The 18,465-nt window shown below is 45.6% G+C and overlaps 1 protein-coding gene across 1 annotated transcript in view; it reads left to right on the top strand.

Annotated features, from left to right (window-relative positions):
* GALNT2 (polypeptide N-acetylgalactosaminyltransferase 2) overlaps window positions 1-18,465 on the top strand; it is a gene marked incomplete at its 3' end in the record, with an annotated part of 175,128 nt that overhangs the window by 109,810 nt on the left and 46,853 nt on the right. Inside the window, exon 3 of the mRNA XM_079703673.1 lies at window positions 121-274. Coding sequence (XP_079559799.1) covers window positions 121-274 — 154 coding nt within the window. The remainder of the gene's footprint in view (window positions 1-120; window positions 275-18,465) is intronic.

The following is an 18,465-nucleotide window of genomic DNA, read 5'->3' as shown; positions in this document are numbered from 1 at the left end:
GCTGGTTAGAACTGCCAACAGCGGCAGCCCTGGCGCTGTCCCTTGACGTCGCGCTGACGCGTGGCCTCGGGGCTGCGCCCTCGCGCCCTCGTCCCACACCCTGTGCTCTGCTCCTTGCAGGGAAAGTGCGATGGCGAGACTTTAACCAGGAGGCTTACGTTGGCGGGACGATGGTCCGCTCCGGGCAGGACCCCTATGCCCGCAACAAGTTCAACCAAGTGGAGAGCGATAAGCTGCAGATGGACAGAGCCGTCCCCGACACCAGGCATGACCAGTAAGTGTCAGCCCGCGGCCGGGCGCCACCCTGGCCACTTCCTACGTCACAGTGAGTAGCTTCCCCGGGGATGCTCCTGTTTTCTGTCGCTCTGCAAAACAGCGTGTACCGTGTCTTTACGGGGCCGGAAAACTCGGAAAATTCCGAGGCACGTGGTAATGGAGCTTCCCCCGCAGGATGTGAAAGGGCCGCTTGGGGCCAGGTTCCAGTCCTCCCGACGCCCCTGGCGGGTCCAGAGGCTGCAGGCTGCTGGTCAGAGCCTGAGAGTCACCGAGAGAAAGTGGTGTGACCGCCCTCGTCTGTACTGGTCGCTCGTTGTTTTTAAAATCCATTCACAAAATCGTTTTCCATCGTTCACAAGCTCAGTGGGAGGAAGTGCTAAAGTCTTGCTTACTGGGAAGCTTTAGTTGGGAATGTTCTAGAGACCAGAGAGGGGAAAGAAACAGCCCCACAGGGTCGAGATTAAACTGAGCAGAACTCGGAGGCGGGGGCCCAGGGCCATCTCCCCACTTCGAGTGCCGGGGCTGGTGGGAGGCTCTGCTCTACGTCCTTCCCTAGATTCCTCGGGGACCTGGGGGTTCTCGGGCCTCCAGACGCTCAGATGTGCATTTGTCACCACCGACTAGGAAAGTGATAGCACGACCCTCACTGCCACTCTGTACCTCTGAACCTTGCTGGTAACGATCTTTCATTGGGAAGTGGGGACCTTAGACAGTTAGTCTTGTTCTATTAAAAAATAAGGAGCCGCATTTGGAGGGCAGCTGTTGCCCCTGGGTGCCACTAGGCCTTCCTGCTCACCTGGTTACTTGTAGGGTCCTTCACCCATCATGTAAAGGTACATGGATGCCACGTCCACTGCAACTCAGACGCTGCACTCAGGTCCCGGGATTCCAGCCAGAGAAGCCTCTCCTGCTCTGGCGGATGGGGAGGTGACGGGGTGACAAGAGGTGAGGGGGCAGCACTGCCCTCGGACAGTCTGCTCCAGTCCAGCGCGTTCAGGGCACCCGGGTGACGGGAGTCCAGGTGAGTCCTGAGCTGGAGGCATCTGCGCAGGAGGCCAGTGACCGGGCTGTGACAGGCAGCCCTGGTCCCCCAAAGGGCCAGCCAGGTCCCATTTCTCCAGGTGTGAGTTCCCGGGAATGAGGGGCAGGTGAGCTGAAGAGAGACAGGAGCGACCAAGCTCCACGTGAACACGTGTTGACGCTTGGCTTTGTTTTCTAAGTTAAATAACACACCTTGAAAGGATTTTCCTCTTCTCTCGTGCTTTCAGGGGAACTTTGTAACCGTGTAAGCACCACTTAACCACACAGGTGCTCTCTCCCTGCTCTTACCAAGCTTTTTTGGGGTTGTAGTCAGCTCTGTGTACCCAGAACAGCTCACAAGTGTGTGGAATTACAGTTCTTTCAGACTCAGGATGTGTGTGTGTGTGTGTGTGTGTGTGTGTGTGTGTGTGTGTGTGATATACTATGTGAAACATATGATTGATATATAAACATATTATATATTGCACATGATACTAAGAATCTCATCATTTTTATGAATCCAGCCCAGAAGATTGTCTTTGCTTAATATTCCCTGTAACCCATTAATTTATATTTAAGGCAGCTTTACTCGGCCCCTGTACCGGGCTGCTGCTTCAAGTCAGCACGGGTAACTGGTAAGCACCCATCTGGAATAGGGGTTGCTGAGCAGGGGTCCAGGGACCGCGTGGGCTCCGGGAGAGTCCTGAAGCTGGGTGCACGGCCGCAGGGCGGTGCCCACCTGCACGTCAGGGGAGGGTCCCAGATGCACGCGTACCCGCCACCCTCATCCCCAGGCTCGTGGGCCCACCGCACCCAGCCTGTGCCAGCCGCTCCCCATAGCTCATGGACGGGACACGAAGGTTGTCCTTGCTGCACAGAGAGCGATGTCCATAACTTGCCCGGTGATGGATGAGGAGCAGTGGCTGAAGGCCAGAAAGGGCTAGCGCGGCTTTTCAGAGGGGCTTGGCCTAAACTCAGGAGCGGGCTCAGGTTCTAGCAGAATCTAGCTCAAAAATCGTACCTGGCGACTGGAATTGACCGCTTTGAATTACATCTCCATGAGATGGTGTTGGTTTCACCTCACTGGTCTAAGAGCTGTTTTCCTGCTGTAACCTTCCCTCAGAGCTGAGAGAAAAGGGTGTCCTTTCTGATGGCTCATCAACGTGTGGGCTGGAGTTCTGTCTCCACTGCAAGTCCCTTAAGTGTCCTCAAAACTATATATATATATATATATTTTTTTTTTCAGTTTTTGAAATACAAGTTTGTCCAAACAGATGTTTGAATAGTCATCCCACAGTGGGCTGTGTTTTAGGTGGCTTTAATTTTAGTTCCAGCTACTGTGTCATGTTCATTTGCATGTGTGAAAGTAGCAGCTGGGATGCCTTCCACGTTCTTTGGGTTTGGGCTAAATTAAAATCTCCCCAAAGTCAGTTTGATGCCTGGAACTGAGGCCATGTCCTGTCTTCAAAGTATCAGCTTTAGAACAACCAATATTATTGACTGTCAGGTTCAGGAGATCAAGTTACTGCTCTGCATCCATCCCATCTCCTTCCATATCTAACAGAGGGCTGTTAAAGTGTGTGACCTTCCTATATAAGTACAATAGTTTTTGGCTCTGCAGTGTCTCTCTTTGTATAGACCAATGGACATGCTTGCCCTGTAGAGTTCAGTCTTCCCTTGTGATAAATCTGACAGCAGTGGAGGTGGAGCTTAATTAAGAACAAGGGATTTGGAGTCACGCAGACCTTGGTCGCAATCGGGACTCTCCAGTTCCTGATCTTGCGGCCTTTGTCTTTCATGAGACGCTGTAACATGATGACGTCTGGCTATCGTGAGAGTTAAAGAAATGTTCCCAAGGGCTGGCTCCTCCTCCCCTGAGATTTTGTTCCAGACCCTCCCTTGATCTCCTGCCCTAGGAGTGAGGCCCCGGCCCCCAGCATCTCCCTACCTGATTCTTCTCCATGACCCTTATCACCACCTACACAGCATGTGTCTTACCTATTTACATGATCATTTGAATGTACTCGTTAGAGCCGTGGGCTACATCCGGGCTTGTTATTCGGCCACCTCCCGGCACTTGGTAAACTCAGTATTTGTTGAGTGAGTGAATTGCCTAGCCCAGTGGCCAGCATATGGTGAGTGCCCTGTAAAGCATTAATAATATGAAGAGTCATAAAAGAACAAAGGTGGATGAAAGGGAGATTTTTAAGCAGTAAGGGAGATCAGATGAAGCCCCAAGATGAGTCTTCTGTGTCGGGTTCTCCCAGGACTGGAAAGAGACACGGTTACAACCTACCTCTTCTTCACTGTCTTCTGGGGTAGATCCAAGGAATTGGGTTCAGAGCCTTGCAAACAAACAAACAAAAAACCCATACTTTGGGGTTATGCTTTATTTAGCTTTTTTAAAGTATATAACAAATAATGTGCCAAGAAAAAATATTTACATGAAGGAGGAAGCATAGAAAAGCCTGCTGTGAGTGAAATACTTGATATGACGTACAGGAACTCTTAGAGTCTCTTAGAAATTAGAAAGATGGTAGCCCATCCCAGTCTTGAAAGTACAGTTGAGAAGTCAAAAAGAAAAAAGAAAAAAAAAAAGATTTTCTACCTCATTTAATGTTATTTCAAATTTCAAATAAATTATAGAGACTTAAAAGCAAATTAAACCAATGGGAATTTCGAAGGTGCCTTTTTCAGACGGCTTGTTTCTCCCCCTGCCTCACCTTTGGAAGCTGTTGTTACTGTCCTGGCAAAAAGTAATGGGACTCAGCATCGAAGGTGGGAGTCGGTCACACCTGGGCGTATTCTGAAGGCAGGGCCAACAGGATGGGCTGATGGGTGGATAAGGAAGGTGGCTCGGAGCGAGGCCCCTCGTGAGACAGAGGGGCTGTGGGTGAGCAGGTCTAGGGGACACGTCAGAGGGTGAAATCCAGACACGTTAAGTCCAAGGTGCATTAAGCCTCTAAGGTGGGCAGACCTGCTGTGTAGGTGTTTGGAAGTGTGTCAGGAGAAAGGTCTTAGTGGGGATGTGAGTTTGGGAATGCTCAATGCACAGGTGGTACTTAAAGCCATGATGTGGGGCATCATCCCCCAGGCAATGAACAGAGACAGGGAGGAGAGCGGCCCAGGACCGTCTCTGGATGCTCCAACACTGAGAGTGAATTTAAAGCCCAGGCTGACTTGGATTCCAGTCCAGCATTGCAGGGGCTCAGACCTCACGCGGTGCCGAGGCCCCGGCAGAGATGCTCTGCTGCCTTTTTAGAGCAGAGCTGTCGTGAGGGGAGGGTCGTCTCCCTGCTAAAGCCTTTCCAGAATCTGGCTCAGAAGGGTTTTGTGTTGTGTTCTGTTTTCTGGTGTTCTGTTTGTTTGTCCAGAGTTGCGTCTGATGGGGAAGTGAAGCATAGAAGTGGGGTGGAGCCCGGGAGGTTTATGGAACATCATTCTGTCTGCCGGGGAGAGCTGGAGCTGGTTTACTTTAAAATTGTTTATGTAAGTAAAATCGAATAAACCCTTGGGGGAGAAACATTATCTTGTTTTCTTCTCTCCCCCATCAGCCAGCATTGTTCCTTTTCATTTACTTATGTATTAAGTCCCTTAAAAATGAGAACCACTTGGTCAAGAAACAGATTTCCTTCAGCTTTCAAAAGTTAAATCGTTAGAGAGTTCCATCTTTCCCTTTTGTCATGAAATTAAAAATGAAGGGTTTTGAAACATCTTTGTGTCTAAAACTGAAGTATTGCTCCTGAGACCAGAGCTGCCTCAATCAACCACGACCCCACGAGTGTCCTTCTCTGGGAGAGGACTTTGTCCAAGTCCCACACCTGGTGGGTTTATCCAGCAGCCTTTCCGTCAAGGACATATTGTGTTGACTCAACTTATAAATTACAGTCGTAAGGTTTTGTTTTGTTTCCTTGAAAAGAATCACTAAAGGACTCTGTTTTGACCAGTTTTTTAAATGTCTGGCTTTAATGCCGCCCAAACAGAGATCGGAACTCGAGAGGGGCTGTTTTTTTTTTTTTTTCTTCTCTCCTTTTCTTTTGTTTTTTAGAAAATTTCATCCAGCAGGCAGGCACTTCAGTAATGGGCTGTGCTGATTGCTCTGGTGGAGCGTCCGGGCGGTGTCGCTTGTCTTAGGAGAGCGGCTCATCATGATGAAGGGCTGTAAGAGGGATGCCATCCAGACTCTTCACTGTTACTTGGGAAGAGTAAACATTGTTGAAACCAAGGAAAAGTTCTCAGCGTAAACTAAGCAGCTTGGTGTGAAGCTTTGAAGGCCATTATTGTGAGATTCTGTTTTATTTTTAGGAAAGCAGGAGATCTGGGGGAGGAAGAGGAAGCCCAGCTCCGAAAGGCGTCTCCGCTTCTTGTCAGTGGGGTGCCAGAGGGGCTCTCATTTCGGGGGCCAAGAGCCTTGTTTGCTCATTATATTTTTCTTACGAAAGTCGTGTTTCATCAGCACGCACAACCAAGCCTCCGGCGTGGCCACTGCCCCACCTGCTCTCCATTCGAAGGGCCAGCCGGGGGCCTGGCGGACCCCCTCCAAGCCATGCTCCGTGGGCAGGGTCTTGGTCAGCGGGGCTGGCGCTCCGCGGAGCGGGGCCCGCTGCTTGCTCTGGGTTTCGCTGGCCTCGGAGGCGTCTGTGGCTGTCGGGGCAGTGAGCCTTAAACGCCTGTTCCACGATGACCACAGCCACGCACTGTCGGACTATGGGTGGTGTCCTGGCCTGCACTCAGCTTTTATGTGCTTTCACTTTATTCAGTCAGCGGAGGCTCCTTCGGAGTCAGCAGGGAGATTCTTCTCTGGGTGACATCGCACGCCAGTCCCCAGAGGCCCCCGACTGCGGAGCTCACGTCCGGGAGGGCAGCTCAGGGTGGCCCCGGCCTGCTGGGCAGAGGCAGGTGAGATGGCCCGAGGCCCCTGTCCAGGCACCCCTCTGTGTCTGGAGCCCTTCCCCGGGAGTCCTGGACGTTACTGTCATTGTGCCATGTGCTTCATCGCGGTCCGTACGGCAGGTGGGAGAGCCGGGCCACCGCTGCAGCGTGGGACCACCTGCCTGAGGTCGCACAGGGAGGAGAGGGAAGGAGGGATGGAGCTCTTGGTGGCCAGGTTCCTGCTGACAGTTCTACGTTCTAGACGCGGTGCCTCGCCATCCGCTCTGCACAAGTGTCTTGTCTGCTCCCAGTTTTCAGGCAGGAGTCTTTGGCATGAGGCCCAAAGGCACCCAGAAAGCAAGAAGGCCTGGGTGTTGGTAGCTTGCAGCCAAACTCCTGAGAAATTGTGTTCCCAGCTGACCACATGCTGACAGAATCCCGAGAAATTGAGAAGAACCGAGGCTTTTGTTCCTCTTTTTCCCGCCTTGGGTTCTCCAGGGCAGTGTAATGGCAGAATGCGCTGTTTCCATTCCCCTGGAACATTCTCGTGCCCTGAGGGAGGTGAGGCTGCTGCTTGTGCGCCATCAGTGTGACCTCCCTGTCCTGGGGTGAGAGGCGGGCAGGTGCAGGAGCCGGTGTGGCCAGGCAGTGGGAGGGGGCCAACTGCAAGGCTCTTTGCTTCACACCTCCCCCCACCTCAGTGCAGGGGCTAACATGCACCTTACGTGCAAAATTCAGACCAAAGCCATGCCATTATTCATCATCTGCTGCTTTGCTTTCTGTTTGTTCAATTGTTTTTATTATTTTTAGTGTTTTTATAAAACCAACTCCAAGTTTTTATCACCATACCGCTCTTTTTTTCCCTTTATATGTTCTTTTGGGACCGTTTCAGGCCTTGTCTGCATCTCAATTAAAGAATATTCTGGGCATTGAAGGAACATACCTCAATGTAATAAAAGCTATTTATGACAAACCCACAGCCAACATAATACTCAATAGTGAAAAGCTGAAAGCCTTCTCGCTAAAATCTGGAACAAGACAAGGATGCCCACTCTCACCACTTCTATTCAACATAATACTGGAAGTCCTAGCCACAGCACTCTGATAAGAGAAAGAAATAAAAGGTATCCAAATTGGAAGGGAAGAGGTAAAATTGTCATTATATGCAGATGACAAGATACTATATATAGAAAACCCTAAAGACTCCACACAAAAACTATTAGAACTGATAAACGAATTCAGCAAAGTAGCAGGATACAAGAATTAACATACAGAAGTTGGTTGCATTTCCTTACACTAACAATAAAATATCAGAAAGGGAATGTAAAAAAACAATCCCTTTTAAAGACACATCTAGAAAAATAAAATACCTAGGAATAAACCTGACCAAGTAGATGAAAGACTTACATGTTGAGAACTACAAAACATTTAATAAAGGAAATTGAAGATAATTCAAAGAAATGGAAAGATATCCCATGCTCTTGGATTAGAAGAATTAACATTGTTGAAATGGCCATACTGCCCAAGGCAATCTACAGGTTTAATGCAGTCCCTATCAAATTACCCATGACATTTTTCACAAAACTAGAACAAATAATCCTAAAATTTATATGGAACAATAAAAGGCCCAGAATTGTCAAAGCAATCCTGAGGAAAAAGAACAAAGCAAGAGGCATAACCCTCCCAGACTTCAGACAATACTACAAAGCTACAGTAATCAAAACAATGTGGGGCTTCCCTGCTGGTGCAGTGGTTAAGAATCCACCTGCCAATGCAGGGAACACGGGTTCGAGCCCTGGTCCGGGAAGGTCCCACATGCTGCGGAGCAGCTAAGCCCATGCACCACAACTACTGAGCCTGCGCTCTAGAGTCCACGAGCCACAACTACTGAAGCCCGTGCGCCTAGAGCCTGTGTTCCGCAACAAGAGAAGCCACCGCAATGAGAAGCCCATGCACTGCAACGAAGAGTAGCCCCTGCTCACCGCAATTAGAGAAAGCCCATGCGCAGCAATGAAGACCCAACACAGCCAAAAATAAATAAATAAATTTATAAAATAAAACGACAATGTGGTACTGGTACAAAAACAGACATATGGCTCAATGGAACAGAATAGAGAGCCCAGAAATAAACCCACACACCTATGGTCAATTTTCAGCAAACAAGGTAAGAATATACAATGGGAAAAATACAGTCTCTTCAGCAAGTTGTGTTGGGAAAGCTGGACAGCTGCATGTAAATCAATGAAGCTAGAACACACCCTCACACCATACACAGAATAAACTGAAAATGGCTTAAAGACTTAAATGTAAGACATGACACCATAAAACTCCTAGAAGAAAACATAAGCAAAACATTCTCTGACGTAAATCACACCAATGTTTTCTTAGGTCAGTCTTCCAAGGCAATAGAAACAAAAGCAAAAATAAACAAATGGGACCTAATCAAACTTACAAGCTTCTCTACAGCAAAGGAAACCATAAGCAAAATGAAAAGACAACCTAAAGACCAGGAGAAAATATTTGCAAATGAGGCGACCGACAAGGGCTTAATTTCCAAAATATACAAACAGCTCATGCAACTCAACAACAGAAAAATAAAAGAACCAATTGAAAAATGGGCAGAAGACCTAAATAGACATTCCTCAAAGAAGACATACAGATGGCCAACAGGCATATGAAAAGATGCTCAACATTGCTAATTATTAGAGAAATGCAAATCAAAACTACAATGCGGTACCACCTCACACCGGTCAGAATGGTCATCATTAAAAAGTCTACAAATAACAAATGCTGGAGAGGGTGTGGAGAAAAGGGAACCCTCCTCCACTGTTGGTGGGAATGTAAGTTGGTACAGACACCATGGAAAAACAGTATGGAGGTTCCTCAGAAAACTAAAAATAGAGTTACCATATGATTCAGCAATCCCACTCCTGGGCATATATCTGGACAAAACTATAATTCAAAAATATACATGCACCCCTATTTCACAGCAGCATCGTTCACAATAGCCAAGACATGGAAACAACCTAAGTGTCCATCGACAGATGAATGGATAAAGAAGATGTGGTATACACACACACACACACACACACACACACACACTAGAATATTACTTAGCCATAAAAAATGAAATAATGCCATTTGCAGCAACATGGATGGACCCAGAGATGATCATATTAAGTGAAATAAGAAAGAGAAAGACAAATACCACATGATATCACTTCTATGTGGAATCTAAAATATGATACAAATGAACTTATTTATGAAACAGAAACAGACTCACAGACATAGAGACCAGAGCTGTTGTTGCCAGGGGGTAGGGGGCGTGAGGGAGGGAAGGATTGGGAGTTTGGGATTAGCAGATGCAAACAGTTATATAGAGGATGGATAAACAACAAGGTCCTACTGTAGAGCACAGGGAACTATATTCAGTATCCTTTGATAAACCATAATGGAAAAGAATATGAAAAAGGATGTATATGTGTGTATAACTGAATCACTTTGCTGTACAGCAGAAACTGACACAACATTGTAAATCAGCTATACTTCATTTGAAAAAAAATTTTTTTTAAGAATGCTCTGGGCCTGGGAGAGAGTCTAAGGCTTACACAATAGCGATCCAGCTTGTGTCTGTGTTAGCGTCTCTGAAGGGCCCAGCGTAGGTCTCTGGAAAGACCGTGAGCAAACATTTGCAAAGCTTCATCCCTCAGTGCCTGTCCACACTTGTGGCCCCGTTTCCCAGCTGTGCCTCTGGGTTAGCACTGGGGCAGAAATGGTCAGATCGCTCTAAACGAGCAATATAATCTTGTGTCTTTATCTTTGGTGCCCCTTCCCACCGTCACCCTGGGAACCCAGCGATGACAGGAGCATCATCTGTGTCCTCCAGGAGCTGGCCATTCGGCGGGGAGAAGCAGGAGGGGTGACACCCCGCTCTGCATTGGGCTTCATGGAGCTCTCCCTAGCCTTTGTATTTAGACCTGTTGGTGAGTTTCTCTTGTGTTTGTGGGGACTGACCCTTTGTCCTTATGAAGTGCCCTCTTTCTCACTAGTAATGCTTTTGTCTCGCTCAGCATCAATGCAGACACACCGCCTTGCTGTAATTCAGTGTTTTTGCAACTTCCAATCGTTTTGTGTCCTTATATATATTTCAAATGTGTCTCCTATAAGTAGCGGATAGTTGGATTTTGGATTTTGATCCCTCTGACAGTCTTGTCTTTTAATTGGAGTATTTAGTCCTTTTCTCCTTTAGCGCAAGTGCTGGTGGGCGATAGGGGTTATAACAGTAGCGTCTCCCTGTCTGGGTTCTATTCGTCCCACCTGTCCCTGTTGCTTGTCCTCTCCTTTCATGCTTCCTTTGGATTAAGTATCTCCCCAGCTGTTAGCTTGTTAATTAGAGCCGAATATAAATGAATGCTCTTGTTTTCTCCTGGACAATGCACAGACCACTTCCCCTCCTCTCCCTTTTATGCTGTATTGTCATATGGTTTATTTCCCTCTTTATGTGTAAACCCCACTGGACATCTTTTATTGTTTTTTCGCAGTGAATATCCTTTAGATTTATCTGCATATTGTTATTTCCATTTTTCCTCATTTCTTACCTTTTCATTGTTCCCCCGAGACTGTTTCCCCAGTTCTCCTCCAACTTGTGTATTTCTCTTAGTGCCAGTTTGTTGGCAATGAATTCTATCCTTTCATTTGCCTGAAAAAATCTTTTATTTCACTTTCATTTTTGAAGAGTGTTTTCACTGAACAGAGACTTCCAAGTTGACGGTTACTTTCTGTGCTTGCACATCGTCATTTACTTGTTTTCTGGCCTCCACTGTCCCTGGTGAAATATCAACTGTTAGTCTTATTGTTGCTTTTTGAAGGCATCTTGACTTTGTCCTCTAGTTGCCTTGAGGATATTTATCTTTGTCTTTGGTTTCAGCATCTCACTAGAATGTGCCTAATGCTGTCTGTGTGTTGAGCCTGGGTGGGGTTTGTACTTGTTCCTGAATCTGCAGCTTCATGTCTGTGTCAGTTTTTCTTATGCCCCATCTTCTCTCCCCACTCCTGGATATTTCCACATGTCCTGTGTCCCTCTTATGCTCTTTCCCATATTTTATATCCTTTTTCATTCCCTGAGCTTCAGTCTGGACATAATTCTATTGGCCTTCCTTCCAGTTCACTAATTCTTTCCCCTGCTTTGAAAATCTATTCTACTTTCTAATCCACCGATTGAATTTTAATTTCAGTTATTATATTTTGTTGTGTATGAACAGATACGGAGATATTTAAAGTCCGTAGCTGATGTTTCCATCGTCTGAAAAGGATCTAGTTTTGCTCTCTGGCAGGCAGTTAGGATAGGGCAGATGGCCTTGATTGAGGCTGGAATTGAGCTGGAATAGAGCTGGGGTTCTGTCTTTTGTGAGAGAGCTGGTGAGCGTCCAGATCTCTGTGCTGCTGGGCAGCAGCCCTTTGGGATCCTCCTTGGAAGTCTGGGCTGTTTATCAGAGGCCCTCTTCCTCGGCGCCCTGACCCCCAGCCCCATGCCTCTTGCAGGAGCCCGGCGTGGCCGCCACCTGCAAAGCCATCGCTTCTCCTGGCTGGTTCAGCCTCTGGGCTCCACACCGCTTGGGGGAGGAAGATCAGAGAGTGCTGGACTCATTCTCAGGGCTCCTGTTCCTTCCTGGCACCTGGCCCTACAGCCCCAGGCTGCCTTGTTAAACTCCAGTGCCTTCAAATAGATGTTCTGGTGTGTTTCATCAAAACTTTCTAGTTGCTTTCAGAAGGTAGGTTGGTCTACAGCAAGGAACTTGACTATCACTGAGAGCAAGAAAAAACCTGAGTATTTTATTTGGAACTAAATTCAGTATGTAGTTCACAGGTCATAAATTTTGCCCTGAGCCGCAATGTCGTCCCAAATGAGAGTGCATCGAAATAGCAGTGGACTTGAAGTTGGGAAGCGTAGTTTTTGTTAATGGCTCTACCGCTTACTCCCGGACGAAGGTGGAAGTAATCTCTCTAAACCCTGGATTTCTGATGTACAAAACAATAACGCCTGCCCTGCCCATCTTACACATTGTTCTTAGGCTCAGATGTCTATGAAAGGACTTCATAAACTGCCAATGATGACACAAACATAGGATGTAATTGTATTGTTGTTGTTGTATGTGCCTGGTGGCATGTGAGTGTGTGAAATCGGCTTTGAGTAGAGAGTGAACCGTTATTCTATTGAGCTTTGCTCCCGACGTGTATGTGGCAGACATTCAGCCTCCAGTGTGTGACACCTGTTACACTGAGGGGCACCTGGGTCTTCTCACTGCCGTGCGACATTGGAGGGTTTCATTATTGACCAAAAGAGAAACACCTTTGAAACAGCAATCCTACCTATTTCAGAAGAAATCAAAACAATTAAAATGGGGTCAGCAGAGTATTGCTTTGTTCTGTGGGTCTGAACAAACCATCCTGTTTCAGCCACACTTTTAAATGAGTTGCTTCACCATCACCATGGAACCATTAAAAAAAAAAAAATCTTTTGTATATTTTAGGAAATAGCCAAAGCAGTATAAAATGTGTTTCAACTTTGTCAGTCATTTAGGCTGCACATTTCACCTTTTCTGAAACAGTATGATTTCAGGGATTCCTTTTAACTTTTCTTTTGAGCTTGAAAGCAGCAGTGTTGTCAGTGGACATACCCACACTCTTACCCCAGAACATCTGCCTGCTCACTCGTGGAACTGACCCGTCCACACGTACTCTGAGGTGTTAAGTGCTAGTGATGGAATCTGCAAGAACCCAGATCCCCTTTTCAATCTGTAAAAGTACAGACTTAAAATAACACTCATCTTTTTTTTATTTTTTATACAGCAGGTTCTTATTAATTATCTGTTTTATACATATTAGTATATATATGCCAATCCCACCACCATCAACACTCATCTTAACTATATTGGATGAACCATGATTTCCTCCATCTGACGATGATGAGAGAAGAAGAGAGAAAATTCATGTCTTTGGAAATTCAGTCTATTAAAAAAGGAAATATCCCAATAGGAATATTGCACTTGGATTCAAAATTTTATATTATTCAGTGTTGATTTCTTTTGATTCTTGCATTCCTTTATTCATTCAGCAAGGATTTGAGTGCTTGCCATGTGACAGGTATTTTTCTGGTCACTGGGGAAACAGCAGTGAACAAAACTGATAAAAAAATCTCTGCCTTTATAGAGCTTACAGTGAGGGAGTGAAAGTAGAAGAGAATAAAATAAATGATCAAATTATATGGAATAAGACAATGTTAAATGCAATAGAGAGAAAATAAGGATGGAGGTCAGGGAGTGTGCAGGTCAAGGTCGAGGGTCCAATAATAAACAGGTGGTAAGCACAGCAAAAGGAACAACCAGCAAAATGAAAGAACAACCGACAGGAAATATTTGCAAATCATATATCTGATAAGGGGTTAATACCCAAAATATATAAAGAACTCAGGTAACTCAATAGCAAAAAAAATAATAATAAGAATCCTATTAAAAAATGGGCAAAGGACCTGAATAGACAGCTTTGCAAGGAAGACATACAGGTGACCAACAGGTACATGAAAAGGTGCTCAGCATCACTAGTCATCAGGGAAATGCAAATCAAAACCACAGTGAGATACCTCACACCTCAGATTAGCTTTCATCGAAAAGACCAGAGATAACAAGTGTTGGTGAGGATGCGGAGAAAAGGGAACCCTTGTGCACTGTTGGTGGGAATGTAGACTGGTGCAGCCACTCTGAAAAACGCGTGGAGTTCCCTCCAAAAATTAAAAATGGAACTACCATAGAACCCAGCAATTCCACTCCTGGGTATACATCCAAAGGAAACGAAATCACTGTCTCAAAGAGATAATCTGGACCCCCGTGTTCATTGCAGCATATTTAAAATAGCCAAGACATGGAAGCAACCTAAATGTCCATTGATGGATGAAAGGATAAAGAAAGCGTTAAACACACACACACACACACACACACATACACACACACAATATGGGATGTTATTCAGCCATAAAAAGAAGGACATCCTACTGTTTGTGACTACATGGATGGACTTTGAGGGCATTATGCTAAGTGACATAATTCAGACAGAGAAAAACAAATATTGTATGATCTCACTTATATGTGGACTCTTAAAAACAAAAACTCATAGAAAAAGAGATCAGATTTGGTTACCAGAGGCAGGGGTAGAAGGCGGAGGAATTGGATAAAGGTAATCACAAGGTACAAACTTCCAGTTATAAGATAAACAAGTTCTGGGGATGTGATGTAGTTAACACTGCCATGTGGTGTATTTGAAAATTGCTAAGAGAGTAGATCCTTCCTGAACTGTCTCCTATATCCTCCAGTAGTTAGATGCATGTCGTTTTATATAAACAACACGATACTGCAGTTGCTGTTGGGCAGCCTACTTTTTTCACTCAGTACTACATAGGAAACATTTTAAATCTAGCTTTCTTTTTTTAAAAATTTATTTACTTATTATTTATTTTTGGCTGTGTTGGGTCTTTCGTTGCTGCACACTGGCTTTCTCTAGTTGCAGCGAGCAGGGGCTACTCTTTGTTGTTGTGCGTGGGCTTCTCATTGCGGTGGCTTCTCTTGTTGTCCCTGGGTCAATCGATATTTGATGGGTGTTTTTTTTAAAGGCAAGTAGTGTCTGTCATTGTTTCAAAAATTCAGAATTTACGCATTAAACCAACCTGATTAACTGCATTCAAAACCTTGGTTCTTATTACCGTCCACTTGACAGGAGAGTTTGAAGTGCCTGCTGCAATTTTGTGACTTCTGCTTATTTCTGAGTGTTTGCTGGATATGTTTGAATACAGTGATTTGGGGAATAGAAATTATATTGTGTACCTTTATTAGCATAGAATGACTCTCTGGCATTGCATCTAGTGTTTTCCTTTTCTCTATATGTTTTACTTTAAAAAAAAATTATTTTTTCCACACCGCACAGCATGCGGGATCTTAGTTCCCTGACCAGGGATCGAACCTGCGCCCCCTGCATTGGGAGCACAGAGTCTTACTCGCTGGACCACCAGGGAAGTCCCATTTTTGTCTTCTATGAGTTTCATTTTTGGGGTGTCATTTTGATTTAGGTTTGCCCCTTGTAAGCAACCTAGTGTTGTATTTTTATTTTTAGATCAACATGACAGTCTGAAGTTTAATAGGACAAAAACATTTTCGTGTTTGGTCTTTTATCTAATTTTTTATGTCATTCTACTTTTTCCTGCTTCCTTGCTTTTTCTACCATTTTCATTCTTCTCTTACATGGAAAACGTGTTCTACTTTGTTGGTCCTTAGTTTTTTTGGTTTTTTTTTTTTGCGATACGTGGGCCTCTCACTGTTGTGGCCTCTCCCATTGCGGAGCACAGGCTCCGGACACGCAGGCTCAGCAGCCATGGCTCACAGGCCCAACCGCTCCGCGGCATGTGGGATCCTCCCGGACCGGGGCACGAACCCGTGTCCCCTGCATCGGCAGGCGGACTCTCAACCACTGCGCCACCAGGGAAGCCCCGTCCTTAGTTTTGTTAGTTTTTTTTTTCTCCAGGGCTTAAGAAAGTTTGTTTCCTACATTTAATGTAACTAGTTGCAATTTTTCATGTTTACAAAAATTCAACAAAAACATTGAAAATTAGAGAAATGTTGGTTTAATGCTAAGAATAAATACCAAGAATAAAACCACATATATTTTAAGATGAAGAATGAATATGTTTATACTTTCTCCCACCCACTTTCTAGTTTTGTTGATTTATCTGGACTTAGATACTGTTTATTGTTAAAATTATATTTTATGTAATTATTTAACAAAATTATATTTTATATAAGTATCTTCTTTTAAGAAACTTTTCATTTGTATAAACATATTTACACACGTCTACTAGACTATACTGCTGAAATAGTTTTAATGCATCCTAACATTTTATGTCATAAGTTGAGCTCTTGGGTTTGTTTATTTAGTTATTTATTTTGAGAGTAGATCTTCACGTGGTTTTTCAGATGGCTCAGATAACTGAAACACTTACCTGGCTTGCTTACCTGAGAACTACTTTCCATTCCCTTCATACAAGAATGGTAAATTCACAGCGCATAGAATTGTTGCGACGGGTCTGTTTTTCCTTTGAAACTCTGTATACGTTGTTCCACTGTTTTCTGTTTAGTGCTGTCACTGAGAAGCCTGAAGCCATTCCGATTTTGTTCGTTTATTTTATTCTATCAGTTAGGATACTTAAAGCAAAAAAGACATTTTATCAAATTGTTTAACATGAAGTCTGGAGGTCGTCCTCTAAGGCTGCTTCAACTGGGCTGGGAGCTCTTTCTGATTCCCTTACCACCCTCTTCTGCATTTTGGGTTCTCTGCCTCATCCTTTTTGCCTCGTCTGCTTGCAGGAAGGCTGCCATAGCTCCATGCATCATGGTCACTTTCAAGGCAGGAAGCAAAGGGGTCAGAAATGGCCTTTTCTTTAGTGACTCTCTGCTTTTATCAGCAAAATCCATCTTTTCTGGACGCCCCCTGCAGACTTTCTGTTACTGTTCATTGGCCAGAACTAAGTCATGGTTATTTGTGACCATGATAGGGGCTAGGGAAAGGAGTTTGTCTTTGGCCAAACAGGACTCACCTCTGGGGCTCTGCAATTCACCCAAAACAACATCTGTAAGAAAGGAGCAAGAGGGGAATGATTTTTGTGTTACCAAGATAGGTGTACTCTTCTTCAGGTGGGTACAGAATAAATTCCACGATGTTATAGAGTCAGAAGCACCAAACATAAATCGGTAACTGTCAGTGTCAGGGAGCATATATCAAATAACCTTATCATTCTGTCATTAACTAGAAGTTAATTTTTTTTCTCCTGAGAGTCCAAAAGGATGCAGTTACACTTGACATGAGCAAAGTCTAAAGGAACCAAACATCATCCTGGCTTTTGTTGGAGTGGATGGGATCATGCCATGCCAAGCCAAGTGCTGGGTGTTTGTTCGTTTCTTTCTATGGAACCCTGATAGGCTGGGGCCAAAGAGGGGGGTTAAAGTAGTGACTCTTTTGCTTTCAGTTTACATCCTTGTATCAATACTTATCCAGTGACAGGACAATCTGTTTGCCTTTCGTCCTTGTGAGGAAATGGGTCCAATGCAACCTTTGATTACTAATAACAGTGTCATTGAGTGAAAAGTTGATCTTTGTACAACAAGCAAAAACATAGAGCAGGGGCTTCCCTGGTGATACAGTCGTTAAGAATCCCCCTGCCAGTGCAGGGAACATGGGTTCAAGCCCTGGTCCAGGAAGATCCCACGTGCCGCAGAGCAACTAAGCCCGTGCGCCACAGCTAGTGAGCCCGCGTGCCACAACTACTGAAGCCCGCGTGCCTAGAGCCTGTGCTCCACAACAAGAGAAGCCACCGCCATGAGAAGCCCACGCACCACAATGAAGAGTAGCCCCCGATCACTGCAACTAGAGAAAGCCTGTACGCAGCAACAAAGACCCAACACAGCCAAAAATAAATAAAAATAAAATAAATTTATTATAAAAAACCCAGCAACATAGTGCAGTTAACTGTCTTTGAAAAGTACCCGAAAGCATCATCCTTGGTAGTACATCAGCGTCCTTAAAAGTCAGAACCACTGCTAAGTGGCCGCACAAAGTCAGTTATTTGACTCGGGTTTGCAGGGAGGACTGAAAGAGAAAGACGCAGGGCAGAGAAGAAAGCCCCTGACTAAGCCCCAGAGGGGCTCTGTTGAGACAGCAGGGAGCACGTCTTTTCACAGCAGTGCGGAGAGTAGCTTGGAAACCTGAGTGCGCGGTCCGGAAGGGAGACTGAGGCTCCGGGAGATGCCCCAAGTCTGGGGGTTGGGGGCAGGGACCTGCGGCTCTCATCGTCCCGAGAGGGCGGCTCCCGGCATCGGGAGGGGTGAGAGGCTCAAGCACTGGGTGGCCTCTGTCTGCACTGACCCCACCCCCGGCGGTGAGCCAGAGGTCCTGCCTGAAGTGAACTTGGAGGGATTAGGAAGTTCAGATGGCCTCATCCAGGGGCTGTTATTTTCACAACTTTCAATAGCCCTTGACTCTTGAAAAAGTTGTCAGTTAAAATTTAGTGTCTGTAAAACTGGAGGCAAAAGGGCAGGTGATGCTTGTTGAAGGAGAAAACAGCTCTCTTCCACCAAAAGGTGCTGGCTGGAAGCAGCACGTGGAAACCTGACGTCCGCCCCCTCGGGGCGAGGGGAGGACCCTGTGTGTTCAGGGTGGTGTGTGTTTTCCATGGCTGGTGCTGCAGTGACTGCGCAGCAA

Source organism: Hyperoodon ampullatus (genome assembly GCF_949752795.1).
Source record: "Hyperoodon ampullatus genome assembly, chromosome: 1".
Taxonomy (NCBI): Eukaryota; Metazoa; Chordata; class Mammalia; order Artiodactyla; family Ziphiidae; genus Hyperoodon; species Hyperoodon ampullatus.
The sequence above is the reverse complement of the archived record's forward strand: the minus strand, read 5'-3'. Positions and strand labels throughout refer to the sequence as shown.